This window comes from Schizosaccharomyces japonicus, assembly GCF_000149845.2.
Source record: "Schizosaccharomyces japonicus yFS275 unplaced genomic scaffold supercont5.1, whole genome shotgun sequence".
NCBI classification, from domain to species: Eukaryota; Fungi; Ascomycota; class Schizosaccharomycetes; order Schizosaccharomycetales; family Schizosaccharomycetaceae; genus Schizosaccharomyces; species Schizosaccharomyces japonicus.
This window is the reverse complement of record NW_011627860.1, coordinates 989,839-1,015,164: the sequence shown is the minus strand read 5'-3', so window position 1 is coordinate 1,015,164 and position 25,326 is coordinate 989,839. Positions and strand designations below refer to the sequence as shown.

The window sequence follows — 25,326 nt, the reverse complement described above, 5'->3', positions numbered from 1 at the left end:
AACCGTGCCCGCTTGTTTGCGTCCGCGACCGCCCTATCGCCAGTGATTGTCCGTGTTCTTTGTTTAAGATCCGCTTGCCCATTAGTGCGGCATAGAACAGCCAGCCCATACGCGTATCCTCTGCTCGTTTAACCCCTACCTTACCACCACATCTGTCCCCCACGGCTACCCTATTTCACTGCCTCCTCCACTCCCACTACACACCACTCCACTCCACTTCCCACCACACCTCTCCACTCGCTCACGCTCACACTCCCGCCCTACGCTCTTTTCTCTCAGCCAAGCCTTGCCCAGCTCGGCTTTTTGTTTTGCGCCAAGCTTCCACGCGCCGTTTTCAGCACGCTCTTTTTGTTCGTCCGCGTTTTCTAGTGTCATTGCCTTAGTTACGCACTTGGTTTACGCTTCACGTTTGCAATCTACGTTTGTGCTTTTTGTCTCATTTGTGCGTTCTTCTCTGTACGCTTTGTGGAGGCATCTCATTTTCGTTCTCAGTCTGTTTGGCTCATTTTCGAGCGGATTCGCGCATTTTCTTTCTCTCAACTTCTCCTTCTTACGCTGTTCGTTCTCACATCGGCGTTGTATTTTTCTGATCTGCTGAATTAGTCTTCACTGTCATCTGTGTCTTCGTTAGTCCACCACATTCATCGATACCATTATCGTCATCGTCGTTTTTGTCTCTCGTGTCTCCTTCTGTCACCACCGCTTCATCCGTCGCTCGCTTCTTCTGTTCTACCTTTGTCGCTGTACCAAACACTAGTATCTTCATTTATTTTTCAACATGATAACCGCCCGTCTCCCTTTCGCCTACTCTCTCGGAGCCCTCCAGAACCAGCCGCAGACGCTGGCTCAGGCACAATCTCAACACCCCCAGTCTCGTTCTATCACTCCGCTCTTTGCAGCTGGACCTGCTAGCACAAGCGCCAATTCATCGTCGCCTGCAGCTGCCGCTCGAGACGGCAATGGCAGCTCTCGCAGTGCCAGCCCGGCCGCCTACGGCCTTCCTCCGCTCTCGTTCTCCGCTGATCACAAGCCGAATGATACGCTGTGGATGGGTGATCTCGAAAGCTGGATGGACGCCGCGTTCATCCAGCAACTTTGGGCCTCTCTTGGTGAGACTGTCCACGTCAAGCTCATGCGCACGAAGTCGTCTGTGTCCGAGGGCTGCGTTAGTTATTGTTTTGTCCAGTTTAGTTCGCCTCAGGCTGCAGAGTATGCGTTGTTGCGATATAACAACACTATTATCCCCCGCACGCACTCGGTTTTCAAGCTGAATTGGGCCACTGGCGGCGGGATTCAGCACTCGGCCAAGACGCGCCGTGAGCCCGAGTACAGTGTTTTCGTTGGCGACCTTGATCCCGAGACTCATGAGGCCGAGTTGTACCATACATTCCACTCTGTCTATCCTTCCTGCACGTCCGCCAAGATCATTATCGATCCTGTCACCGGCATGTCGCGCAAGTATGGCTTTGTCCGTTTTTCGGACGAGCGTGAGCAACAGCGTGCCCTTTCCGAAATGCAGGGCTACCTTTGTCATGGTCGCCCGCTTCGTATATCCGTCGCTTCTCCTCGTTCACGCACGTCCATTTCTGCTGACTCGACCACTCCGACTGGTGCTGCCTCTACTGCTAACGGAGGTGCTGCTGCCAGCTCTTCGGCGGTTGCCACTGGCGTAACTGGCGTTCCTTCGTCTTCTTCCTCGACGCGTCAGCCTGACCAGGGACTGTGCAGCATCGATCCGTTCAACACGACCGTTTTCGTTGGCGGCCTGTTCTCGGGCGCCACGGAAAAAGACCTCTTCTATCATTTCAGTCCCTTTGGTAACATTCTCAACATTAAGATCCCCCCTGGCAAGGGTTGCGGCTTTGTACAGTACACCGAGAAGGCTGCCGCTGAAAAGGCTATCACCATGATGCAAGGTGCTCTCGTTGGCCCCTCACACATTCGTTTGGCTTGGGGTCACAATACCTTGCCTGTCTCGGCCATTTCGGCCAGCATGGAAGCCATGGGAAGCAACGGTTCTGTTAATAGTGCTGCTGCTAACGAATCTGTTCATACCCGCGCAGCCACTGCTCTTCATGCTAACTCTGCCGTCCCCACTTCTGGTTCCGGTGTGGCCTCCCAAAATCCCTCCTCTCACTCCTTGCTCTCTAGCTCTGTGGGCCTCTCTCAGTTTGCACCGGCCTCTCTATCCTCTGCATCCGGCAAGCCTAGCTTGCTTTCAACCAATGCCCTGATTCCCCCTATCGCTCATTCTACTCCTTCTCTCAGTGCACCACCTTCGGCCGCTATTGGTATTCCGTCCTCGCTCTCTTCGCGAATGACTTCTCATGCTGCTGGATCTGCACCCCTGTCTGCGCCTGCGGCTGTCGAGCTCTCGTCTGCTTGTCGTTCTGGCACCCCGGCGTCTTCGTTCAACATCTCGGACTGGTTGCCCTCGCTTTCGGCTCCAAAGTCATCCTTGCTTTCTGGTGCCACGACCGCCCCCAGTCCTTTGCGTCTTGGTGGTAGTACGTCTGGTTTCCATTTTGGTGAGGATATGTTGGATGGTGTCTCCGCGTCCAAGTCTCGTCAGTCGTCTTCAGGCTCGTCTGCTGCTTCGTCGGTGGACTCGGCGACTGCATCCTCGGGCATTAGCACCAGCACTGGTAGTCTGTTTGCATCTTCCTTGAGCGGCGGCGGCGCGTCCAAGGGCTCCTTTCTCAGCTCGGCCTTTTCTCACCCGCTTTCCGCTGATTCCTTTCATCCGTTAAAGACGAACAAGCCTCATGCATTGAAGACTCCTTACTCCTCTTACTCGACAAGTGGCAGCTTCCTTTTTTAATATGTTATGGAACTCACTGTTTTCCCTCTTATTTTCGTCTGTTCTGTTCTTTGTTTCCTCTGCGTTTTTCACGTTCCTCTTCTTTTCCTCTAATGCATGAAAAAATGCTTTCCCTATTTTGGGTGTTTACTATTTCATCATACTACTTTCGACTTGTCGTTTCTTTTGGATGTTGTGATGAATGTTTGGGCCAAATATCGGCATGGGGCGCTCGAGCTTCTTATTAGGCGCACATTTTTCTTGCCTTAGTTTGTTCTTGTGTTCCATTCGTTTCTCTTTTTTTTCTTTCTAAATCTAAATCCGTCTCTCTTTATTTTTGCTCATTTGCTCCTTTCCTGCCGCCCATTCATTCATCACACATTGCTTTCGTGTTGTTCTTCTTGCTATTACGGCCTCTTTTCTGGTTCGCATTTCTTGTTGGCGCTTTCTACAACTCGTTTCGGCATGCATACGCCGTCCGTGCCTGTATCTTGTGTGTGACTTTCGCCTGCACGCCTTCAGCTGTTACTGAGTCCATGGACAGTTTTAATGGTATAGTGCTCGTAATAAACCCTAATCTTTATTCTTGTGTTAGCCCATGCTAAAGCAGGTAAGCATTGGGATAATAAACCCGGCGCGCGGACTTCTGTTATACTGCTGTTTTTTACGGGTTTTTATCGCGAGGATTTCTCGAGACTTTTTTGCCTCTTCTTGTCGGTAAACGCTCATTTTTCTTTTTCTTTCATAGCATATCTCACTTGAATAAATAGTCTTTCTTTGTGCATACGATATTATTCCGCTTTTCTTCATCCGCCTGACGTATCTTCTGTAGTGGTGTTTCTTCTCTATCACACTTTTTAGCGAATAGTGCCTTCACCGTTTTGTGTAGCAGGATAGTAAGCCATAGGTGAATTGTAGAGCTGTTCAAAATTTTACGGTTCTAGTACAGCTGTTTTGATTTGTCCGTTTCTGTACTTCGTAATTTCGTGTCCCACATTAAGCCGACTTTGTCAGGGGAATTTCGCCCATATACTCCTTCGCTTCTCCAATTCTCAAATCCCTTGCACCTTGTATTTACTTCACACATATACATGGCCTGCAAACGAAAACCATTACCTTTGCATGCTACTGAAGTCGTTGCGAGTGAATCTATTTCTAAAAATGATTTATTACATTGGACGTTGAAAAATGTTCTTGTCTTGGCCTTAATCGAGCGCTGTAAGCTCAATACTTGTACAACGGCACATCTGAACGATGCGTCGAGTGAATCGACATTAGCTTCGTCCTTAGATATCTTTAAAACGGACACTTCAATTCGTTTTCCGAAAGAGTTTCTTAAAGTCCTGTTCCAAAACTTAGAGCGTATAAGCATGGGTCGTGACGAGAAATATACGGATCAGACGGTTCGCGGAGTTGTCGCTGTCTTTTACAATAATGTGTCAAAGCGGCACATAATGAAGCAAATAAAAAGCAGTCGAAAGGTCGAAGACCTGGTGCTCCTGTTCACTTCCTCATGTTCATCTGAGCTTCAGAAAAGACGTAGTGAGACAGCTGACAAGCATCTTATGGAAGATTACCTTTATCAGTTCATGTGCTTGTGCGAAGACACTGCTGTTTCATGTCAGGCTTGTTCTGCTGCATGTGTCTCACACATTCGAATGTACAAAACCAAGCTACTGAAACATAACGAAATTCTAAGTTCTAAACGGGCTACTAAGGGTAATATTTCTATTGATCTCTCTTCTCTCTCTTCTCTCCAAATTATTGCACAGGTTTTCGAAATCCCATTTGCAAAAGTTCTTGTGGATGCAGAAAATATATTTGCTACTGTAGACGCGGCCTCCATGCTCGAAGATCTAGCACTGCTTCGTGCAGATCTTGAAAATGATGTTTGCAAGTTTACGTATTCAGTGATGGATTTTGCGTCGTATTCAGCATACGCTTTCTGGAAAGCAAAGGAAACGCAAACTTTGGACCAGTTGACTAAAATGGTTACCAGTTGCTCTCCGTCGTTGCAAACTGCTACGCCTGTCAAGACGAGTCGTACAACGCTCCAATATCTTCCCAAGTTTTCGCGGAGCTATTATAGACAGCTGTTATTTCTTTGCATTAGGGCATATCTGAATGGCAGCACAACGTATGCTGAAAGTGAACTTCGCTCATTCGTCCGCGAATGTGGGATTTTTTGGCGTATCCAGCACCCGAGTCGTGTTGCCGTTGCGCTCGATGTTATTCGTGAACTTCTTCAGGCCGGCTTGTTTTCCGCAGATCTTGTGGAGCTATTTTTTCGTGAGAAACAAGCCGTACAAAAGTCATGGCCTATTACAAATTGGTTGCTTGTAGATGTACGTGCTTGGGACGATTTATCCTGCAATTGATGAAATTGAAAACAGTAATTACTAACCATATTTATAGAAATCTATTCTTGAACAGGCGATTTCGCTTATTAAAGATTTGCTTGTTCAACGATTGAAAACCGACCTGAATGCCTTGTTAGATTGCCGACCTTCGCTGTTCAATCGAATGATGAGCATATTGAATCAATATATATACTCGCTGCCACAGTTTGAAAATATGTCAGATCAAGATTTAGAAGAATTACGAGCTTATGTTAATGTACGTACTTCAGTTTCTTTGGAGCTCGCTAACATGGTGCAGAAAAAAGCCAAGTTTCTTTTTGAGGAGCTTATAAAACAAGATCAAGATGAGCACACTATTGACGGATTAATGCTCGCCGTGGACAATGTCCGCAATTATTTAGTTTCCTTCCGTAAAGTGGTTGCTGATATTCGACTGGGGTATGTACAGTTCTATTTGTTATGCACTGAAATGGCTAACCTTTTTTTAGAGCTACCGCTCTTGCTTACATTGTTCAAACACTTTTCTTGTCGGGATTGGGAGAGACCTTGTCGTCTCAAGCACAGCTTTACGTGGCTTCGGCAACTGCTGATGAAATGCAATCCACATTTAACGATATGATTGCGCTTTATCTTGAAGTTAACAACTTGTTTACCGATTCACCAGAGCTTAAAGAAACAGTAAGCTATAAGAAAATTGAGGGTTTCTTCCAACCATTCATTGACGCCTGGCTTACCGAAATGGAACAACATGCCGACTCTTGGCTTGGTCGAGCGTTGGAAAAAGACTCTATGCCTACTCAGACAGGTGAGCTCATGCACAGCAGTTCGGTCGAGGATTTATTTCAAGCCTTTCATCAAGCACTGAGCATGCTTCTGCGTTTTAATTGGACCGATGAATTGGTTAACGCTCGTTTCTTTTCCAAATTGTTTCGTAGTTTCTTCCTCTCTACATCCAAGTATGCTGAGGTTTGCTTGTCAAAGTTTAACCAGTCCTTAACTTCAAATCATGAGGCTGATGAAGATGTTGAGCATGCAAAAGCTACTTGGCTTTCTCGGGCCAAAGATATGTTTTCGAGTTCAGCAGCTCATGAGGCATTCTTTTTGTCTCCAGAAATGTGCATCCAGCTCAACAACGTTAATTACGCACTGTCTGCTTTCGAATCTTTGGAAAACAAAACAGAGGTTCGTCAGCATATTAGAGCTTTAGGTGACCTACAAGGACTAAAGAAGTTGCACCTGAACGAAAAGGCATACTACACAATAACGGTGCTTCGTGGTGAAGGTCTTCCGACTGATTCTTCTGGGCGTGTTAGAAACGTTTACGTTGTTTTGACGGACAGCGGTGGACATCGTGTTGGCAAAACTAAGTCATTGTGTACCTTAAATCCACGTTGGAATAAATCTTTTGAGATGAAAAGTAAGGGACCCGTTTGGATTAATGCCACTGTTTGGGAACGGGGACGTCTAAGAAACCATGAAGTGATTGGTCGGGCATCATTCTGTTTAGATCCAAAGGTTTATGGTGATTATGTTCCTCGTGAGATGTGGTATAATCTGAATACAAAAGGCGAACTGCTTATTCGGACGGAGATGGAGGGTGAAAAAGAACATATTGGCTTTTACATTGGTCGTACATACCATGTCTTACAGCATACGAAGAACGAGATGATCAAATCCATCGTTGATAATATGGTCCCTGTCATGGAGCAGTACCTCTCGCCTTCAAATATGAAGCAGTTTGTTAATAAGAGTAGTTGGTCCAACTTTGACAAAACGCTTTCTTCAGTCACAAATTTGCTGAGCAGATCAAAAGTAACTCCTTCAGATGATGATGCGAACGCTGCCAGTCTTTCAGAATCCGAAGTGGAAGCTGCCATTAATTCACTATTTGACTACTTTGACCTTAACTTCCCTGTATTTGCACAAAACCTCTCCAAGTCTTTGTTTGACGATGTAATGTCTTCTGTTTGGGATGAAGCGCTGAGTATTTTGGAAGATTTATTAATCCCTCCTCTTTCTGATAAGCCAAGTTCGCGAAAACCGTTGAATGGAACTCAAACTCGGATTGTGTATATGTGGCTTCAATTCCTTTTGAATTATTTCAATGCAAATGGGGAGGGAGTTGACATGAAGACATTACAATCTGACCACTATAAGGAACTCTTGGTAATCCAAGAATACTACAGTCGTCCAGAGGAAGAGTTAATACGGCAATGCGAAACGAATGCAGTTCGCCTTATCCAGGGAGTAAAGTCTGGTGAGTCTGTAAAGTCAAGTCACGGCTTGGCTGATTCTAAGAAGCTCATTTATCGTATGGGAACTATTCGTAACACAAGTACATCGTTGAGCACTGTAAATGAAGTTGAACGACTAGATACGATCATTTTACGAATTCTTCGTATGCGATCAAGCGCAAGCGACTTTTTGCGGAAACACATGAAAAGAAAAGATCGATTGTTACTACAATCTGCTTTGAAAAAAGGTGTCATTCCGACTCTCCCCAACCATTAAGTTTTATGATCTACTTGTACTTTATTTCTTGACCTCCGGATGTTTATTTATTAATACATAATACGAATATATTAAAAGATACTAATTAAGGTAAAATAAGGATGGTCTAAGTTTCAATTATTTTTTTCTCTTTTTTTTTTGGTTTTTTGAAGAATTTTGTGAACTAATTGTATTTGTGAAACATTAAAAAAACTCAAACTTATGTCAAAGTTGAATCCTTTACTTGTCATTAGTATGTTATAAAGAATGAAATGATAACAACTAAACAAACGAATGAAAATCCCAAAAAAATTAATGTAGTAAAATGAATAAAATGGAGAATGGAGTAACGAATAAAATAATAGTAATAAGCAATCAGAAAATAAGAAATAAATAAAAATATGTTAATATATATATACGTAAGGATTAGACCACAAACCATGCAGTATACAAGGATTTTTTCTTTTCATATATTGTTTTCCATTGTAGCCACCTCAATCACCCCACACACCCCCACAATGTCCGATCAAGGTTGGCGCAACCGAAACATGCAAACGCGGTGGTGAGAAGGCAACGCGAAGGGTCGGCTGAACTATCCATCCACCTATACCGGTCTAATGAAGTAGTGCAATTCTATGAGTCTCGAGCAGCCGATCCAGAATAAAAATGGACCAAATGCGTCGTCGGAAAATGGGAATGAAAGCTCCAAGTTAAAAATTCGGTTTCGAGTTCGTGAACCGCAGCTTATTGTAACTCAAAGTGCTCACGTTTTGCCATCACCGAAATTCTCTTCATTGAGTGAATACTTAAATGAATTTATATATTTAGACGATGGGGAGCATTCCAAGGAACAGGCACTTGAAAGCTGTAAGCAGCAGGTCGCGTTACGGCGGCGAATTAATACTTTAAAGAGCCTTGGCTGCTTTGCAAAAACTCAAGGTTTGGAACACAAAAAGCAACCGAACCCATACAAGGAGCCGGTATTCCACGATCATTTGGTCTCTCATGCTGTCCATTTGGCAAAGATTATGCATACAAAACGGCATCAGCATTTGTCACGGGCAAAAAAGGTTTCCGGACTCATTACAGCGTATTTCAAAAAGCTATCAGGCGCTGATGAGAAACGGATAAGAGATGAGGAAAAACGTCTAAAGCTTCTCGCAAAACGCACAGCTTGGGAAATTAGGAAAAAATGGAAGGTGATTGAACGTGAGGTTAAACGAAGGCAAACCGAACGGGCTGAAGAAGCAATGAGGATTGCTGGAAAGGAGCATATTGCACATATCATTGAACATTCAACCCAGCTGCTGGAAGCTCGGTTGGAAAAGAAACGTCCTTCATCAACACACTCTATCAAATCTACGGAAACGGATGAAGTCGATTGGGATTTCCTCGGTAAAACACCGGACAATGAGTTGAGTGTGGAGCAGCTGCGTTTGAAGTACAGCAACCCAAATCGTATTCAGTTTGACAACGAAGATAGCGAGGACACTAGTGACACCTATGATGATTCTGACATGTCTGAAGAAGTCGTTGAGGATGAAGAAGGTACTCTGGATCAAGGCTCCACTCAGTATGACAGCGAAGATGAAGGACTTACCGGCAGTGAAGATGAGAATGACGCTTCTGATTCGTTGCTCGCACTCTTTTCGTTCGAAGAACGGTCACAAATGAGCAGCAGAACAGAGGAAAAAGATAATGCCATGACGAAAGAACACGAGGATGCTGGCGTTCTTGTGTCCAAAAAAGAAACCAAAATCAAGCAAGAGCCTGTTGAGCAACAATTTGCGCCGATGAAACGGCGGCTTCGTAGTTACACTCCTGTTTCCCCAGAAAATGAGCCTACCAAACGCTTAAAGCCTTCTTCTGTTGAGGAAGAGTCGAAACCGGCACCTCAAAATGAACAGGAAAATGACAGCGTGGATGAAACCGTTGTTATTCCGAGGACGTTTGAGCATGTGAACGTTCCATTCTTGTTCAGGGGACAGCTTCGTGAATATCAACACTATGGTCTGGAATGGCTCGCTGCACTTCACGAAAGCCGCACAAACGGTATACTGGCTGACGAAATGGGTCTCGGAAAAACCATCCAGACGATAGCGTTGCTTGCATATCTGGCTTGTGAAAAGGAAAACTGGGGTCCACATTTAATTATTGTTCCAACCAGTGTGATGCTTAATTGGGAAATGGAATTTAAAAAGTTTTTACCAGGATTTAAAATTTTGACATACTATGGAAATCCTCAAGAAAGAAAAGAAAAACGAAAAGGTTGGTATAAACCGGATACATGGCACGTTTGCATAACATCATACCAGCTCGTTTTACAGGATCATCAACCATTTCGTCGGAAAAAATGGCAATACATGATCTTAGATGAAGCCCATAATATCAAAAACTTCCGCTCGCAGCGATGGCAGGCCTTGCTAAACTTTAATGCCGAGTACCGTTTGCTACTTACAGGCACTCCCCTTCAAAATAATTTAATGGAGCTTTGGTCACTCATGTACTTTCTAATGCCGGCAGGCGTTGCGAATTCCGGGGTTAGTTTTGCAAACCTCAAGGATTTTCAAGACTGGTTTTCTAAACCAATGGACAAAATTATTGAGGAGGGCGATCAAATGGACTCTGAAGCGTTAATGACAGTTGCCAAGCTTCATCGGATACTAAGACCTTACCTTCTGCGAAGGTTAAAATCCGAAGTGGAAAAGCAAATGCCAGGAAAGTACGAGCATGTAATTCCATGCCAACTCTCGAAAAGACAACGTTTCCTATATGATGACTTTATCACACGCGCCCAAACTCGGGAAATTCTGGCATCTGGAAACTTTATGAGTATCATTAATTGTCTTATGCAATTGCGCAAAGTGTGTAATCATCCCAACTTGTTTGAAGAACGGCCAATCGTCACATCGTTTGCTATACGAAGAGAAGCCGTTGTTGACATGGAAATAAAGGATTTTCTTGTTCGAAAGCGGTTACTTGAAACAGACCCTGGTATGACATTAGATTGCTCTACATTGCGTCTAGTAAGAACAGATTCGGAGCAGTTTGACTCTTACGTTGCGGATGACTTGTACGATTTATGTGCCAATGAGGGTTTTAACAAACAGATGACCCTTCTGGAAATGCAAATTGACAATAGTACAACGTTAAATTACAGCTCGCGTGCTACGTTTAGCGAATATTATGCAAACTGTCGTCTGAGGGAAAAACTTGAGAAGACCAAGCACAAGGATTATATCAACCGCTTGCGATGTGACCGGCGGCCTATTTTTGGACACAAGTTTCTTCAGTTACTGACTTCGCTTCCGAAAAAGTGTAATGCCATGGAGTACAACGCGAAAGCTGTGAATCATGCCGACTATCATTTACGTTCAACGAACGCGCTAAGACAATGCGTACTCAGCCTCAGTGACAGAGCTGAGAGCATGAGAAGCGTGTTCCAACTGTTTGCGTGTATCACTCCAAACGTTGTCGTTGTCGATCTACCGCAGCTAGTTTGCAGTCCGTTGCGAACATACATCACGCCTGAGCTCATTTTAAACAACACTCCTTGGCATCAAATTTGTACGCGGTTGGCCATTGCATTTCCTGATCGAAGACTATTACAGTATGATTGTGGAAAACTGCAGAAACTGGATCTCTTGTTGCGTGAAATTGTACCTGCCGGACACAGGGTACTTATATTCACACAAATGACTCGAGTTTTGGATATCTTGGAGCAATTCTTGAACATTCATGGGTATCGGTACCTTCGATTGGATGGTGCAACCAAAGTTGAACAGCGGCAGCTGCTTACGGAGCGCTTCAATCAAGACGAACGAATTCCGGTATTTATCCTGTCTACTCGAAGTGGTGGTTTGGGTATTAACCTTACCGGTGCAGACACGGTTATTTTTTACGATTCAGATTGGAATCCACAGCTAGACGCACAAGCTCAGGATCGTTCTCATCGTATTGGCCAAACCAGGGATGTCCATATCTACCGTCTTATCAGTGAATACACTGTTGAATCGAACATGCTTAAGCGTGCGAATCAAAAAAGAATGCTCGACAAAATTGTCATACAAGGCGGTGAATTCAACACTGAGTGGTTTAAAAAAGCAGATGTTCTGGATTTGTTTGATGTGGAAACGAAGCCCACGGCGAACATCCAAGAGGGTCATGATGAGGAGAGTAACTGGGAAGCAGCTTTGGCGGCGGCTGAGGATGAAGAAGATGTCAAAGCAGCCCAAGCTGCACAACACGAAAATGCACTGGAGCGGAATGAGTTCTACGACATACCTTCCGCAAAAGGCACCGCAAGCACTCCCGGCAGCACTATCAGCAACGACCAGTCTGAGGGTACGGAAAGCGTGGCCGATGAGTTGAACGAGGATAATGAAGAGGAAGACGATACTGTTGGACACATTGATGAGTACATGATTTTGTTTTTGGAACGTGAAGGAACAAGTGATACGTGGTGATGATAACGCGCTCTCCCTTTTTATTCATTCATTCTTTTTTTACTTAGAATTGTTTTTTTTTTGTTAATGACTTAATTTCATTTTTTGTTTCCTATGGTCTAAACAAGGAGTGCACGAGGGAGAGTCATGAATTGGCAATCTGTTGGGGTGAAAGCCGACAGTTGTAACTGCCATGCTTGTTTTTATTCGTTCTAATCTCTATGTTTTGGCATTTTTATTTCATTTTGTCTTTTTCATTAATAGAGTTTTCGCCTACACAACACGTGAAACTCTAAATGTTGTCAACGTCATAAAATCCATAAAAGGCGAAAGCTTGAACTCGAGCAGAACCAAAAAAGTCAATTAGCCATGGACAAATATAAAGAGCTTGAAGCGCGGAAAAAAGAAATTGAGAAAGAGCTTGAGACGCAAGAGACCGTTTTACTAAGGGTAAGTCTGGACGGTGGTGAGAAAAGTTGACATTCCCGTGTTTTCATGAAATACAAAAGAGTTGCCCAAAAAGGCTGCGTTACTGTTCTCAGCGGTTACAAGAAGTGTATAATGTTTCTAACATGATTTAATTTGTTTTCATTCGACTTCACATTCCGCTTTTATTTCCTCTTATTATAAACATGAAATCCTAACTCTCCTCCATAACGAATCGTTTTATACTAACAGATCAGGAAAATGTCAACATGGATACTCCATTGATCACGGTGGACGGATTTCCACGGTCGGATATTGACGTTGCAGCCATCCGAATTGCTCGTTCAAAAATTAACGCTTTAAAAAATGATCATCGACAAGTGGAACAGGAACTTCTGGAACTGTTACCACAGCTGTTTCAACAAAGTCAATCTCCCCCGCAAAGGGAACAGACGAAAAGCGTTGAGCCTGAATCACTCTTTTCTCCTAGCACACAAATTGAATCCGAGTCAACAGGTACAGCCACTGTTCCTACTCTGGGTCGTTATCCCACATTTTGTTATGTCGATGCCGTATCACCAGGCAGTCCAATTCAAGAAGCTGGAGTCTGTTTGGGTGACGAAATTGTTCGTTTTGGTACGGCTACTCAAATGTCTGATCTCTCAGTCGCCGTTCAAGCCAACGAAAACAAACCCATTTCGGTTATGCTTGCACGCGATCAGGGCAATGGCTCTCACACCCTCGTAACCCTTCTCGTTACTCCCCGACGCTGGAATGGCCCTGGTCTTTTAGGCTGCCACCTAATGCCCAAGTAAGTAGGTGTACATATTCTACAAATATGTACACAAAAGCTAGGTATGATGAACATGATTATAAGTACAATACGGAACAAGCCAGTTTAGTTTGAAACTCAATTTTGAACTCAAGTTCGTCTCGCGAAAAAAAATACGTATCATTATTTACAGCAATTGCTGTTCATCTAACATTACGCTCGTAAACCAGAAAAAAAATAAGAAAAGTCTATGAAGCGGAGTCTTTGGCAAAAAGGAGAGCGGGCATGTTTGTGTATAATAAAAAAAAGACGTGGCACAAGAATAAAATAAAATGGTACAAGGAGTCAGGGTACCACAGCCAGAACAGAAACGGCGGTATAAAGGAAGCAATGAGGAAAAAGGAAGCGATTGGGAATGTGAACACGCTCGTGTGTGATCAGAGATAACCAGACAGGCAAATTGCCTTGTTGGTAGGGATAACAAAAAGCAGAGAGCAGGGAAAGATAAGGAATTTGTGTGAGAAAGCGTGCGTATGTGTGCGTGTATGTGTAGTTTGAAAGAAGGTAAAGCAGGTGTGTATGCGTGTGTGTGTGTCTCTGATCATACTTTTTTCATGGATACCCATCTTCAGAAAGCTTGCAAACATTAATACGCAGTTTGCAAGGAATGGTCATCCTCCAAGCTACCTGCAACCCAAAGGACATCATCGAGAGATGAGACTTCGGAAGGGTGACAGACGTTGGATTTCATTTCGGAAGACGAAGTGGGAATGGGAGAAGTCGTTACTGGAGGCCACCAAAGAAGGTTTTCGCTTGCGGAATTGAAGTCCGCAGACAAAGAATCAATGTATTCGATGGGAAAAGGACTCTGTGCTGGGACGGAGATGTCACCAGTTATTGTGGAAGACGGTTCGTCCACAGCCGTCGAAGAAGCCGTGTCCGAAGCCAGTTCATTTTTAACCGCTGAAGCGGCAGCAGAGGAGCGAGCAGCGTACGATGTTGCAGGTGCTGGTGCCGTGTGTCCAGCGATAGAGCTTGTAATTGCGGTGACTCTGTTAGGAAGGACGCATAATCAAATCCTTGTCCCGCGGAGGGGAATGGAGAAGGTGAGACGGTCGAATTGGGAACCGTAGATGCGGCTGAGGAAGAGGATGCCTTCGTACTCGTCATCGGCGGCTTTGGACTGGATGACTTTGCGTCAAGAACCAAAGCATCTGATGTCGGCGCATACAGAGACATTTCATTCAGGTCCGTCGACGTAGAAACTGTGTTGGAGCCAGCTGGTCTAGTGCTTGCGACTACAGCTTCCCATTCAGCGGCCGTAGGCAGAATCGTTGCACCAGGAGCATTCGAAGCAGTACCGGAAACGGCACTCGTAGCGTCCACGGCCGTCGCAGGGGAGAACAGTGAGGTTGGCGACGCGAAAGGAGATGTCGTCGGAGCAGGCCAGGCGGCTGTTGCATCGCCGCCAAATGCAAACCCGAATCCCGTCTGTGAACACATATAGTCGGGCGGAAGTGTCGCTGAATTGGAAGGCGACACAACAGTTGCAGAAGGAGCAGCAGTAGCAGCAGCCGACGGTGCCGTCGCGGGAAGGGCACTACCCGGCTCAAACTCAAACGGATCCAGGGAAAATGTGGTGGGAATACGGCATGAACCGCTCATGGAACCCACAGCGGCGGTCGACGAGAGCGTCTGACCGGGCTGCTGCAAAAAGGGCATTGAGTAGGAACGCAACGGTGGGTACGAGGGATCATTCTTGAGCGTCTCCACCGCACCGGGGACAGCACAGTGTGCTGCTACTCCCATCGGGACTGCGGTGCGCGGCATCGTGTGCGCAAGGAAGGTGGGTCCCACAGACGCCGAGTGCAATGGAGCCGACTTGCGGCGCGAATTGCGCATGGGCGCTGCTGCAAAGTGGCATTCCGCGTGCGCCTTGGAGCATGCGGCACACTGGTGGTCAGGCGTCTCATTGCCTGTGCATTTGATCTTTCTACGGCGACAGCGGTCGCAGGCCACCGCAATTCTTTGCCTTGGGCCCGAGCTTTTTCCTGCACTCATGTGGGATATTCGTGGGGTGTGTGGGGTAAATGGGGGTAACACCGGGATGGAAGTGTTTTTTTTGGTGTAGCAAAACAGCAAGATGCGCAGTAATGCAAAGCGACTCGTTGAACAGGATAACGAGAGTCAGTGTGGAGCCGTGTATACTAAAACGACAAAGAGCGAGATGCGTAAATCTGTAGTAGCGCACTACAGCAGAGTTTCGGTAATTATTTTGTCGTATTTCAACGCACTGCAGCGTGTCTTTCCAAAGGAGAGAAAGTACGAAATAAGCAAGCAGCCAGTTACAGCCAAAGTGGAGCGGCGGAGCCGTGTGTGGGAAACAAGAGGGACGAGTTTCCAAGGAACTGTTGACGACGGAAAACACTAGCCAGCGGAACTCGGCCGTCTATTGAAGCGTGAAAACGTGAAAAGACTAACGCAATTGCGAGCGGGACGAGCACGAATGAAAACGTTGAAATAGGAAAGCGGTTGTTTTGCTTAGTGAAGAAGTCCTATCCCGCTGGTGCACTGGGACCTTTATATCGTTGAGCTCGATGCATCTTGATGAGTATGGCCACGAAAGGCAGACGAAAAGGATGACGAGAATGCTCTCGGCCCGACCCAGACCTCTATGGACTCTCCAAGTCGCACGGCAGTCAGTGGGAAAGAGCATGCGGTCATTGGGTAGTGAAAATCAGTATTTGACGTAAGCGGCCGACCACATGTTTAGCACGACCGAAAATGATATGGGAGAGAGGTTTACGTAATGGGTCGGTGTGAGAGCCGAAGCTTTCATTGCCGAAAGTCTGGGACGAGCGAATGAAAAAATAGAGGCGATCGGTAATGGGCGCCCCGGGCAATTATGAGCAAGTGCCGAAAATAAGGTAGCGAAAAGGTGGGATAAAGCGACAATTACCGCGACTCAAGTGCCGGGGAAGGGGGAGGTGTGTCATTCTCAAGTCAGTGAATTTGACCGACGATATGCATTTCCCCGCACACTCCGGGGTAAGCGACACACCCAATTACAACGATGAACTATTTGCCGAGGTGAAGAGCTAAAGGAGAGCCAATGAGCGGAGAGATTATTTGTGCACGTGGAGCAGGTGCCGACTTCAGGGACCAAGCGGAGGCTGATCGAAGAGTGACGCGAGTGACGAGAGTGACAAGAGTGCCGGCAGTGCAGCGTGCCCGGCGGCACTAACATGCACTGAGATATTGGAGTAGGTGTGACCTGAGAGCCACACTGCGCTGCACTACACTACACAACGCACAACACACACAAACGACATTCCTCTCAGCTACTTCTCGCTTCCCCTCCAGTATGCATCTCCACTTGCTCTCAGTCCCCCCACCTCCTCACCGGCCGGTCCAGAAAGTGCAGGTTAACGAGCTTCAACGTATTCACACCGTCATTCAAAAGCTGGTGACAGATTGAGCAGATTGACAGATGAATAGTCCAACTCTCCAAATCGCTGCGCATGCGCTTAGTGTTTCACTTAGCGAAAATGACGTATGCGCTAGCCAATGAGCGCATGCAAGGTTTTTCGCGCGATCCCTCGCTTATCCCGCGCGCAATTACCAAACGGTGCAAATTGCGCATTTAAGCGAGCCTAATTTTGCACCAGCCAATCGTGGGTGAGGAAGCTGGCGGCTGAAGAATACACTTCTGCATACCAGCCCACCAAGCGAAAAACAACGCGGCGACGCGTCAAGACGCGTCGCTGCGTGCATAAACGGTGTTTACCAGCCAAAATACCGTTTCTTGTCCCGTCTCTCTTTGAGCATAAAAGCACCCAAGCAGAGCCCAACCAGACCAACTCCCGTGCTCCCAATTTAGCATTCACACCCCTTCCTCTTTCACTGCAATCTCCACTCCTCGTGCCCTCACACGAGATTTGCCCCGCCCAGTAAAGCCTTGACAGAGCGACCATCAAAGTTCGCTTTTCTCTTTCTTTCTCTCTCACCCTCGATCTCATCCTTACGTCTGCGTGACGTGAGAGCTTAAAGACAGCCTGCCGCTAGCACTCGTTGCTTTTCTTGTCTTCGCGTTAGCCTTCGCTGCACCACACTAAACACCTTTCGAAATCACCTAGGACCCCTCGCACCTCCTGATGAAGCTGATGAACCTGCGTATCTGGACAGCTGTTCTCTTCGGCATCTGCTGCCTTGCCGGAGCCTCGGCAGACCCTGCCGACGAGGCCTCACGTGTCTCCTCGGTGGCATCCCCCACACCGGCCCCCACTACTGAGTCGAGTGCCGGAAGGTCTACAGTCACTGTGTACCTGGTCACGACGGTGAACGGTGCGTCTTCGGCATCGGACGCTGCTGCTGCGAGTCCTCAGCCCGTGGCTACGGTGGTGTCTGTCTTGAAGCCGGACGTCATTACAGTCACCGCGTACCCCGACGCATCCAGCTCGGTCGCGTCCGGTTACAGCGTGCTGATTGAGTCGGTTTCCTCCGGCAGTGTTGTCAGCACAGTCGCATCCCCTTCTGACTCGACCTACAGTGCGAGCATTCACGTTCCATCGCAGAATGCGACGTTCTTCACCACGCGCAACCCCCTCGTGTCTCTGTCCACCAAGTCCATTGCTACCTCCTTCTCGCTCGCCATCCCCACGCAGCGCTTTGTGACGAACACCACCTCGGCAAATTCCTCGTCGGCTTCGGCAGTCCCTACCTCGGTACTTGCATAGCTTGTTTACCGAATCCTCGGCAACTCATGTTTAGCTACGACGCGGGGCGTCATAGCTTGACCGCGTGCTCTCCAAGGGTCGATTCTCGATTGTTGATGTAAATTCACGTTTTTGGCAGGATCCAGGCGTATCTACACACCTTTTTTGTTCTTTTTGAATACGGTTTCCTTTATTAGTTGACAAATGAAATTTCACTAAAAAATATCCCGAAGCGCGTTCACTCTCGGCAATAGGCGGGTCGGCAAACGCTTAAGGTTTTGCGGGTGTGAGATCGTGACGTGACGTAGGTGATGAGTGAGGGAGGGAGAAATTGTGTGTGTGTGCATGTGAAGATGAGGTGCAGTAAAGCACGCTCAAGCTCGTTATTCATTTACTGTGCTCTACTAAAACACACAATCCGACTTTATGCAATTCACCTTGCTCCGCCCTCGATCTCACTACGCTGCGCTTGTGCTCACTCCATCTCACTCTGCGCTGCTACACCACGCTACGCACTCTTATTCGCAGCCTCTCCCCGTTCCTCTCCTCCTCCCTCCCTCACCATGGATTCCGCATACATCGCTCGCGTCAAAATTGCCCACGCGACAAATGCCGCAACGAAAAAACTCATTGTTCTTGACTTGAATGGAACGCTATTTGCTCGCGTGCTGCCCAAGGGCCAGGAACAGACCCCAGCAAGGTCATCCGCGCTACTGTCCCTCCCGTCCTTCGGCCTGGTCTCAGCAATTTCCTCGATTATGTCTTGCGTCACTTTGACGTCATGGTTTGGAGCACCATGGTGCCCAAGAGTACGGCATTCTACGTCGAGCGGTCGTTTACGCCAGAACAACGTAATCGCTTGCTGTCCGTGTGGGATCGCGACGTGCTGAATCTTCTGCCGAGCCAGTACGAACAAAAATCCGTCACCACACACAAGGATTTACGTCTCGTGTGGTCCGACACAGATTTGCGTAAATTCGCCCCCACGCCCGACGGCTGGTCTCAGGACAACACAATCCTCATTGACGACTCGTACAGCAAGGGCGAATTGCAGCCGTTCAACCAAATCCTCGTGCCTACGTTTCGGCCCGACAACACGCAGGACCACGTTCTCGATGACGTCATCCACGTCCTCCAAGAACTGCAAAACGTCCCGAACGTTTCGCACTACCTGTGGAAGAGAAAGTTTTCTCGCCAAAACTCTAAGTGAGCGTCGGGAACGTGCGTCTGCGTCTTTCAGCCTGTCGACGTCTGTCCCGTATTTTTGAACGCGTTCCGTGTTTCTCTTTCGTGCGTCCGTCGCACAATGGGGTCGTGTTCGCTGCTTGTCGCACGTGTCGGCGAAGCGACAAAAGCTTATTTCGCTTGTATTGTGCGCCTCGTGAGTTTCTGCTGTTTATGCTCTCATGGACGGCTGTCGTGAATGTGTATATATATGTATAATGAGATTTATTTAGCAATTGTGAACCCTCTTGATTTATTTCCTGCTGTTTTTCTCATGTCGACCTGTTCTGTGTTCGTCGGCTACTTCGTTTACCCCGCCTTTGCCCCGCTGCATGACGTAATAGGCAATGCTATCCGGTTTTAGGTGGGTGCCGCGACAACACGTCCTCTCCTTAACCATTCTTCGTGTCTTCTATTCACCATGTCTTTTCAGATTGATACGAGTACTAACGGCAGAGATATAAATGCTGTGTATGAGCGAATTCTCAATGATGATCCCGCGTGTTCGTGGGCTGTTTTTGGTTACGATAAGGGCAGTCAAACGAGATTGAAAGTTGTGGCTTCCGGAGGTACGGTGTTTGTCAATAAACGCAAAATCCAGTCGCGTCACATTGCTGCTCTAGGTGGCATCAATGACGGTGTTTCATTTGTGTCTCATTATCTAACACTCGCGAATTAGACGACAAAGACGAATTCTTGGAAGAGTTTGACGAAAGTGCGGTTTTGTATGGTTTTTTGCGCGTTAAAGATGAAAATACACAATTGAACAAGTTTGTACTTATTGGCTGGTGCGGAGAGGCCGCTCCTGGTTACAGAAAAGGCTTGTTCAACACGCATCTGGCTTCTGTGACTAAGTTATTACCGGTAAGTTTGTGCTAGGAAGGCAAAGCCGTAGAATGGAACTTGGGGCAACGAAACCGTTTCCTTAAGGCTTCTTCTAAACCTTGTTTGCCTTTTATTTTTGATCTGAAGCTAACTCTCTTTACAACAGACATATCATGTTCAAATTACGGGCCGTTCTGCTGGAGATATTGATTTCGACGACATTATGAAACGCGTCGCCGATGCTAGCGGCAGCAAATACACTCATAGAGGCGAAAGCTTCGTTGCTTCTCGTCGTCCCGTTGCTTCTTTCCAACGTCCTCCTCCTGCTACAAAATCAACTGCTCCTAAATTACAACACCCTACCATTGCTCCCAGTCTTCCTAAAAAGTCGACACAAACGAAAACAACGGTGGATGAATGGGCAGACACAAAATCCTTGCCTCCCGTTCCTTCCAACTTGCGCATTCCAGAAAATGTAAAGCCATCTATGTCGTCTAATGCCCCTTCTCTTCCTCCGTCGAAGCCAGCTACGAGCTCTATTCCTACTCCAGCACCTTCAAAGGCTGTCGAGTCCCAACACGCAGATTCTGCACATTTGCAGCCGCCTGCAACTAGTTCCATTGATACTAACCGCCCTTCTTCTGCACTTTCAGCCTCTAGCCGCTCCACGACTGAGCTTGGTGAACTGCAGGCTTCAGGCGCTGTTGACCTTGATGCTCGAAAAGCTCTCTTTGAACGCCCGGGTGCCCAGAAATCGACACTTCCTCCTGCCCCTGCCCCTGCCGTGAAGCATCAGATAAAACGGGCTCCTACGGTTTCTGTCCCGGCAAATGCTCCTGCTTCTGCTCCTGCTGCTGCCGCTGCTGCTGCTGAAGAGGAGGAATCTCACCTCAGCGTTTCACAATTACGCGCTCGTTTTGCCAAGCAATCGGTTAACGATGGTCACTCATCACGACCTCGGGCTTCTAGCACCGGCCGCAACTCAACAGGCGTTGCATCACGCATACAGAGTTTGAAACGCTCCGTGACTGAACAACAATCCGTTCCTCAATTACAGCAACCGTCCATTTCCAGTGCTCAAGAGACGAAACCAATTCCAGCACCCAATTTTCCTCAAGCGCCCGCCATGTCGGAGACACCGATCGCCCCGCCTGTCCCTAAAGCACCTGAATCCGTTGGCGTTTCTTCTGCCTCGGTTCCTCCACTTCCAACTGCATCCCGGCCTTCTGCTGAGGTAGAAACTTCAGTGCCTCCCCCCATTCCTCAAGAACCAAGAATGGAAAAGGAGCAGGAAGTACCAATTGCGACAAAGCAGGAGGCTCCTGTAATCCCACAGGCACCAGAGCCCGTAAATGAGGAAGCTCCCATCGTCTCTCCTGCACCACAGGTTGCAAAAGAAGAGGTTCCAGCCGTACCTCCTATTCCTACAGCTCCCAGACCCTCAAATGCTGTAGAAGAATCTGTTGCACCCACTGTGCCACCTGTCCCTACAGCTCCTGCTGCTCCTGCTGCTCCTGTTACTCCTGTTGCTCCTACTGCTCCTGTTGCTCCTCCCGCACCCGCTGCTCCTGTTGCTCCTATTGCTCCCACTGCCCCTACTGCCCCTGTTGCTCCTCCCGCACCCGCTGCTCCTGTCGTTGCAAACGTCGCCAATGAGCCAGCTGTTCCAGCAATCCCTGCAGAGCCTGTCGCTTCTTCACATCCGGTTGTTCCTGGAGCCATTGCTTATGCTACAGCGCTCTATGACTACGAGCCGGAAGAGGAGAACGAGTTGAAGCTTACCGAGAATCAACGGATTGCCATTCTCGAGTTTGTCGATGAAGGATGGTGGTTGGGTGTCAATGAAACTGGCGCTCAGGGTCTATTTCCTGCAAACTATGTTGAAGTGACCGAGGGAAACAATCCTGCAACCACTGCTACCGCCCCTCAAACTTCTCAGTCTGCCGGAGAAGAGGATTCTGGCGTTATGGTGCGAGCTCTCTATGACTATGTCGCCCAGGAGGATAACGAAATTTCATTCTTCGAGAACGACCTCATAAAGGAAGTTGATTTCATTGACAAGGACTGGTGGGTCGGCACTTGTCACGGAAGACGTGGAATGTTTCCTGGTACGTATACACACATATGGTGCTTCTTGCGCTCACTATTTGTTTTATTTTTCCCTTGTACTAACAATCACTCTAGCAAACTACGTCGAACGAATTTAACCAATTCAGCCAACTTTTCTGCTTAACCAATGAATTTTACTACATTTTCTTGTCAAGATGTACTATCATTCGGAATACTCTATGATCCGTTAATGAGCGTATATCTTTTTTTCTGAAGGACTCACCATTCAACCAAAAAAAAAACAAAACACAAAAGTGTCGTGGCTGAAACAGACGATTTTGTTACGTCCTTACTCATGTAATATGATAAACGAAGGACGAATCACGCTTACGTGAACTCTATTTTTTTTCAACTACATCATCCACATGGTGGGTCATGTCGCAAGGACTCGTATATCCCACCTACATTTTCAACCAAGGTTTTCTAGAATTGAGTAATCCGTTACTGGAATTCAGGAAGTGGGCGATCAGAAGAACGCTGTGATACTGTTGTTTTCAAAAAGATCGGCGATTCCCGGGATTCCAGTTAGTTGAACGGGGCTTATCCCAAGAACGTGCAGTAAGCCCAACCGTCTGCAAGACCATACACTCTGTTAGTTAAATGCAAGCAGAGGATTCTTCAGGTGCACAATTACAACAAAAGTCACCCCAGGCGAAGCAGCATTGGCGGAGAAGAAGTGCTCTTGTGAGTTTACGTGATCTGTCTCCAACTGGTGAAGCCTACACAAATGAAAACGATGACACGTTTCATGAAGTGGAAATTCAGTACCCCACGGAATCGTCGTGGAGGGAAAGAGGACGTTTTCGGTTTTGGCGGAAGCGTCTTCTTTTTGCAGTAATTGTTTGCTTCCTCATGCTATTTATTATTTTCGCAATAATTAAGACGAAAGGTTTTGGAAAATATCCCCTGTTTAAAAAGAGAAAACCTTTATTTCCAGAGTCGGGATTCTTCAACGACTCTTTATTGCCTTTTCACATATCTGTTTCATGGCTTTTGCTTCCTAACGGAGAAAGCGTATTTTACGACAAACACAGTCCAACGGCTAAGCTTGTTTTTCCAAATGGAACCGTGCTATTTGAAGCCCCTACGCTCACGTCTTTCGTTCAGGTATGTCACCTAATTAGATACGCTCGCAGTTTAAGAAATTGGCTGATCTAACTAGTTATAGAATGAGGACTCAGTAGACGAATTTTTTGAAATTTCTTTCTCGAGTGATGCCCGATATGTGCTTTACAAGTTTGAAAAGAGAAGAAGATGGCGGTATTCGTCTTACATGTACTTTTTCTTGCTTGATGTTGAACGTCAAGAGTTCACTCCATTCCACACAGAATTTGGCGACGTATTTCTAAACGCGTTGTGGTCTCCTGTAGGGCATCGTCTTGCTTTCGTTGCCGACAGAAACGTGTATATCTGGCACGACGTTGGTAAAGCTATCGAAAACGTGACAAAGGATACACCAGAGAGTAACATATTCAATGGTGTCCCTGACTGGATGTATGAGGAAGACATTGTTCAACGGGACCATACACTGTGGTGGTCACCCGACGCTTCAAAGCTGGCGTTCCTTCAGATTAACGATTCTCTTGTTCCGTCATACGCACCTCCGTCCTTCAGTGGTTTATCTTCGATTGTAGGCGAGAATGATCTGAGTAAATACGCTGATGCCTTATATGCCTACCCTGTGCCTGGGAGCACCATTCCCGATGCCGTTGTAGTGGTTCATCACGTTTCTGAGCACACTTCCTCGGCTCAAAAAGCCGTCTCGTATGGCTTTCTGCGAAAAGAGCGCTATATTACAGAAGTTGCATGGACTGATTCGGATCATTTAGTGTACAGTGAACTGAATCGTGATAGCAGCCAACGTGTTACCATGCTTCTAGACTTTGTTGCAGTTGAAGAAAAAGTTGTTCAAAAAGAAGTAAAGTTCCGTCATGGTTGGTTGGAACCACAGACTGGCCTTGCTTATCTTCCGCCAGATTCAAGGTTGGGACGTTCTGAAGGTTATGTTCGTTTAGTCGCATATGAGTTTGGCTATTCTCTTGTATTTTATGATTTTTCCACACAAAAGTCCACCGTCTTAGTTGAAGCACAGGGCTTTAGTATTCTCGAGCCACTTGTTGCTTCTTCCGATGGCTTGAACCTTTTCTTTACTATTTTAGAAGAAGGCGGCACAACCAAGTTGATGAGATATTCGTTTATTGACAGCGCTCTTCATTCTTTACTTCCTAGTAAAAGAGCCGGAGCATATACGTTTCATTTATCACCTTGCACTAATTATGTTCATGTCGCATATGATGGTCCGGGTGTTCCTTGGCAGCGTATATACGAAACACTTACCATGCATCAAACGCTTAGTCTAGAGGAGAATGAACAGCTTTTGGAGATTACAAGCAAATATGCGTTTCCAGAAAAACGCGTTTACCGCCCGAATTTTAAGTATGAGTCGGTGAATGTGGAAGAAATTTTGCCTCCTAATTTCAATAAAAGAAAAAAGTACAGGACGCTCTTTCACATATATGGTGCGCCGGGCGTACCTATCGTTACGCATGGTTTTGAAATGGACATAAACGAATACCTTGCTGCGTACCTCAATATTATCGTTGTGAAAGTTGATTTCTTGGGCGAACTTGCTACGTCTGGAGGTATAAAGCATCTTTCTCGGACTTCTCCTTTTGAGTTGATTCAATCCTGGATTGATGTTTTAGACAAAATTAGCTCGAAGTCGTATATCGACCGGTCTAACATATCCATTTGGGGATGGAGTTTTGGGGGTTATCTCTCATTAAAACTTGCTGAAACTGGGAACTTGTTTAAGTCAGTATTTGTTGTTTCACCAGTTACGGATTGGTCTCGCTATAGTTCTTTTTACACGGAAAAATACCTGGGCCTCTATAATGATGACAACCGAAAGAGTTATGAGCAAGCAGCTATTCACGTTGACTCATCTATACGTTCTCTAAAAAATCTGTATGTTGTTCAAGGACTGTCTGATGACAATGTCCACGTCGAGCAAACGGCCTTGTTGGCAAACTCTTTAATGGAGCATGAACAATATTCCCATAACGTGATGTATCTAAATCAGGAAGCCCATGAATTTACTGGAGAGGGAATGAAACACTTGAGAGGAATAATGGTTAATTTTTTGAGTTCATAAGTTTTT

At 46.5% G+C, this 25,326-nt stretch overlaps 9 protein-coding genes across 9 annotated transcripts; 8 read left to right on the top strand and 1 right to left on the bottom strand.

The window, feature by feature from the left end:
- Positions 1-778: 778 nt before the first annotated feature.
- SJAG_02573 (RNA-binding protein Csx1) lies at positions 779-2,821 on the top strand (the record flags this gene model as incomplete). The annotated part of the gene is made up of 1 exon (XM_002173745.1): positions 779-2,821. One exon carries the CDS (start codon positions 779-781, stop codon positions 2,819-2,821), a length of 2,043 nt encoding a protein of 680 aa, XP_002173781.1.
- Positions 2,822-3,620: 799 nt separating this feature from the next.
- Positions 3,621-7,846, top strand: SJAG_02572 (C2 domain-containing protein). Its single transcript, XM_002173744.2, has 4 exons — positions 3,621-5,145; positions 5,216-5,416; positions 5,459-5,598; positions 5,649-7,846. Exons 1-4 carry the CDS (start codon positions 3,892-3,894, stop codon positions 7,669-7,671), a joined length of 3,618 nt encoding a protein of 1,205 aa, XP_002173780.2. The 5' UTR covers positions 3,621-3,891; the 3' UTR covers positions 7,672-7,846.
- Positions 7,847-8,241: 395 nt separating this feature from the next.
- SJAG_02571 (SNF2 family helicase Swr1) lies at positions 8,242-12,316 on the top strand. Its single transcript, XM_002173743.2, has one exon. The coding sequence runs from the start codon at positions 8,286-8,288 to the stop codon at positions 12,114-12,116; it is 3,831 nt and encodes a 1,276-aa protein (XP_002173779.1). The 5' UTR covers positions 8,242-8,285; the 3' UTR covers positions 12,117-12,316.
- Positions 12,317-12,323: 7 nt separating this feature from the next.
- SJAG_02570 (26S proteasome regulator) lies at positions 12,324-13,701 on the top strand. Its single transcript, XM_002173742.2, has 2 exons — positions 12,324-12,545; positions 12,779-13,701. Exons 1-2 carry the CDS (start codon positions 12,465-12,467, stop codon positions 13,334-13,336), a joined length of 639 nt encoding a protein of 212 aa, XP_002173778.1. The 5' UTR covers positions 12,324-12,464; the 3' UTR covers positions 13,337-13,701.
- A 238-nt stretch (positions 13,702-13,939) lies between these two features.
- SJAG_02569 (transcription factor) lies at positions 13,940-15,354 on the bottom strand (the record flags this gene model as incomplete). Its single annotated transcript, XM_002173741.2, has 2 exons — positions 13,940-14,256; positions 14,289-15,354. 2 exons carry the CDS (start codon positions 15,352-15,354, stop codon positions 13,940-13,942), a joined length of 1,383 nt encoding a protein of 460 aa, XP_002173777.2.
- A 1,754-nt stretch (positions 15,355-17,108) lies between these two features.
- Positions 17,109-18,233, top strand: SJAG_02568 (hypothetical protein). The gene has a single exon (XM_002173740.2). It carries the CDS (start codon positions 17,448-17,450, stop codon positions 18,027-18,029), a length of 582 nt encoding a protein of 193 aa, XP_002173776.1. The 5' UTR covers positions 17,109-17,447; the 3' UTR covers positions 18,030-18,233.
- Positions 18,234-18,544: 311 nt separating this feature from the next.
- SJAG_02567 (phosphoprotein phosphatase) lies at positions 18,545-19,218 on the top strand (the record flags this gene model as incomplete). Its single annotated transcript, XM_002173739.2, has 2 exons — positions 18,545-18,673; positions 18,709-19,218. The coding sequence occupies exons 1-2, from the start codon at positions 18,572-18,574 to the stop codon at positions 19,216-19,218; spliced, it is 612 nt and encodes a 203-aa protein (XP_002173775.2). The 5' UTR covers positions 18,545-18,571.
- A 435-nt stretch (positions 19,219-19,653) lies between these two features.
- SJAG_02566 (App1 protein) lies at positions 19,654-22,264 on the top strand (the record flags this gene model as incomplete). Its single annotated transcript, XM_002173738.1, has 4 exons — positions 19,654-19,801; positions 19,912-20,096; positions 20,224-22,165; positions 22,242-22,264. The coding sequence occupies 4 exons, from the start codon at positions 19,654-19,656 to the stop codon at positions 22,262-22,264; spliced, it is 2,298 nt and encodes a 765-aa protein (XP_002173774.1).
- A 502-nt stretch (positions 22,265-22,766) lies between these two features.
- SJAG_02565 (dipeptidyl peptidase) lies at positions 22,767-25,320 on the top strand (the record flags this gene model as incomplete). The annotated part of the gene is made up of 2 exons (XM_002173737.1): positions 22,767-23,273; positions 23,335-25,320. 2 exons carry the CDS (start codon positions 22,767-22,769, stop codon positions 25,318-25,320), a joined length of 2,493 nt encoding a protein of 830 aa, XP_002173773.1.
- Between the last annotated feature and the right edge of the window lie 6 nt (positions 25,321-25,326).

Bases quoted from the DNA above. Each gene is read 5' to 3' on its own strand.
- SJAG_02572 (XM_002173744.2), top strand. From the start codon at position 3,892: ATGGCCTGCAAACGAAAACCATTACCTTTGCATGCTACTGAAGTCGTT. The intron at 5,146-5,215 runs GTACGTGCTTGG...CCATATTTATAG, and splicing joins CAAATTGGTTGCTTGTAGAT to AAATCTATTCTTGAACAGGC. The intron at 5,599-5,648 runs GTATGTACAGTT...ACCTTTTTTTAG, and splicing joins GTTGCTGATATTCGACTGGG to AGCTACCGCTCTTGCTTACA.
- SJAG_02571 (XM_002173743.2), top strand. From the start codon at position 8,286: ATGAGTCTCGAGCAGCCGATCCAGAATAAAAATGGACCAAATGCGTCG.
- SJAG_02570 (XM_002173742.2), top strand. From the start codon at position 12,465: ATGGACAAATATAAAGAGCTTGAAGCGCGGAAAAAAGAAATTGAGAAA. The intron at 12,546-12,778 runs GTAAGTCTGGAC...CTAACAGATCAG, and splicing joins AAGAGACCGTTTTACTAAGG to GAAAATGTCAACATGGATAC.
- SJAG_02568 (XM_002173740.2), top strand. From the start codon at position 17,448: ATGAAGCTGATGAACCTGCGTATCTGGACAGCTGTTCTCTTCGGCATC.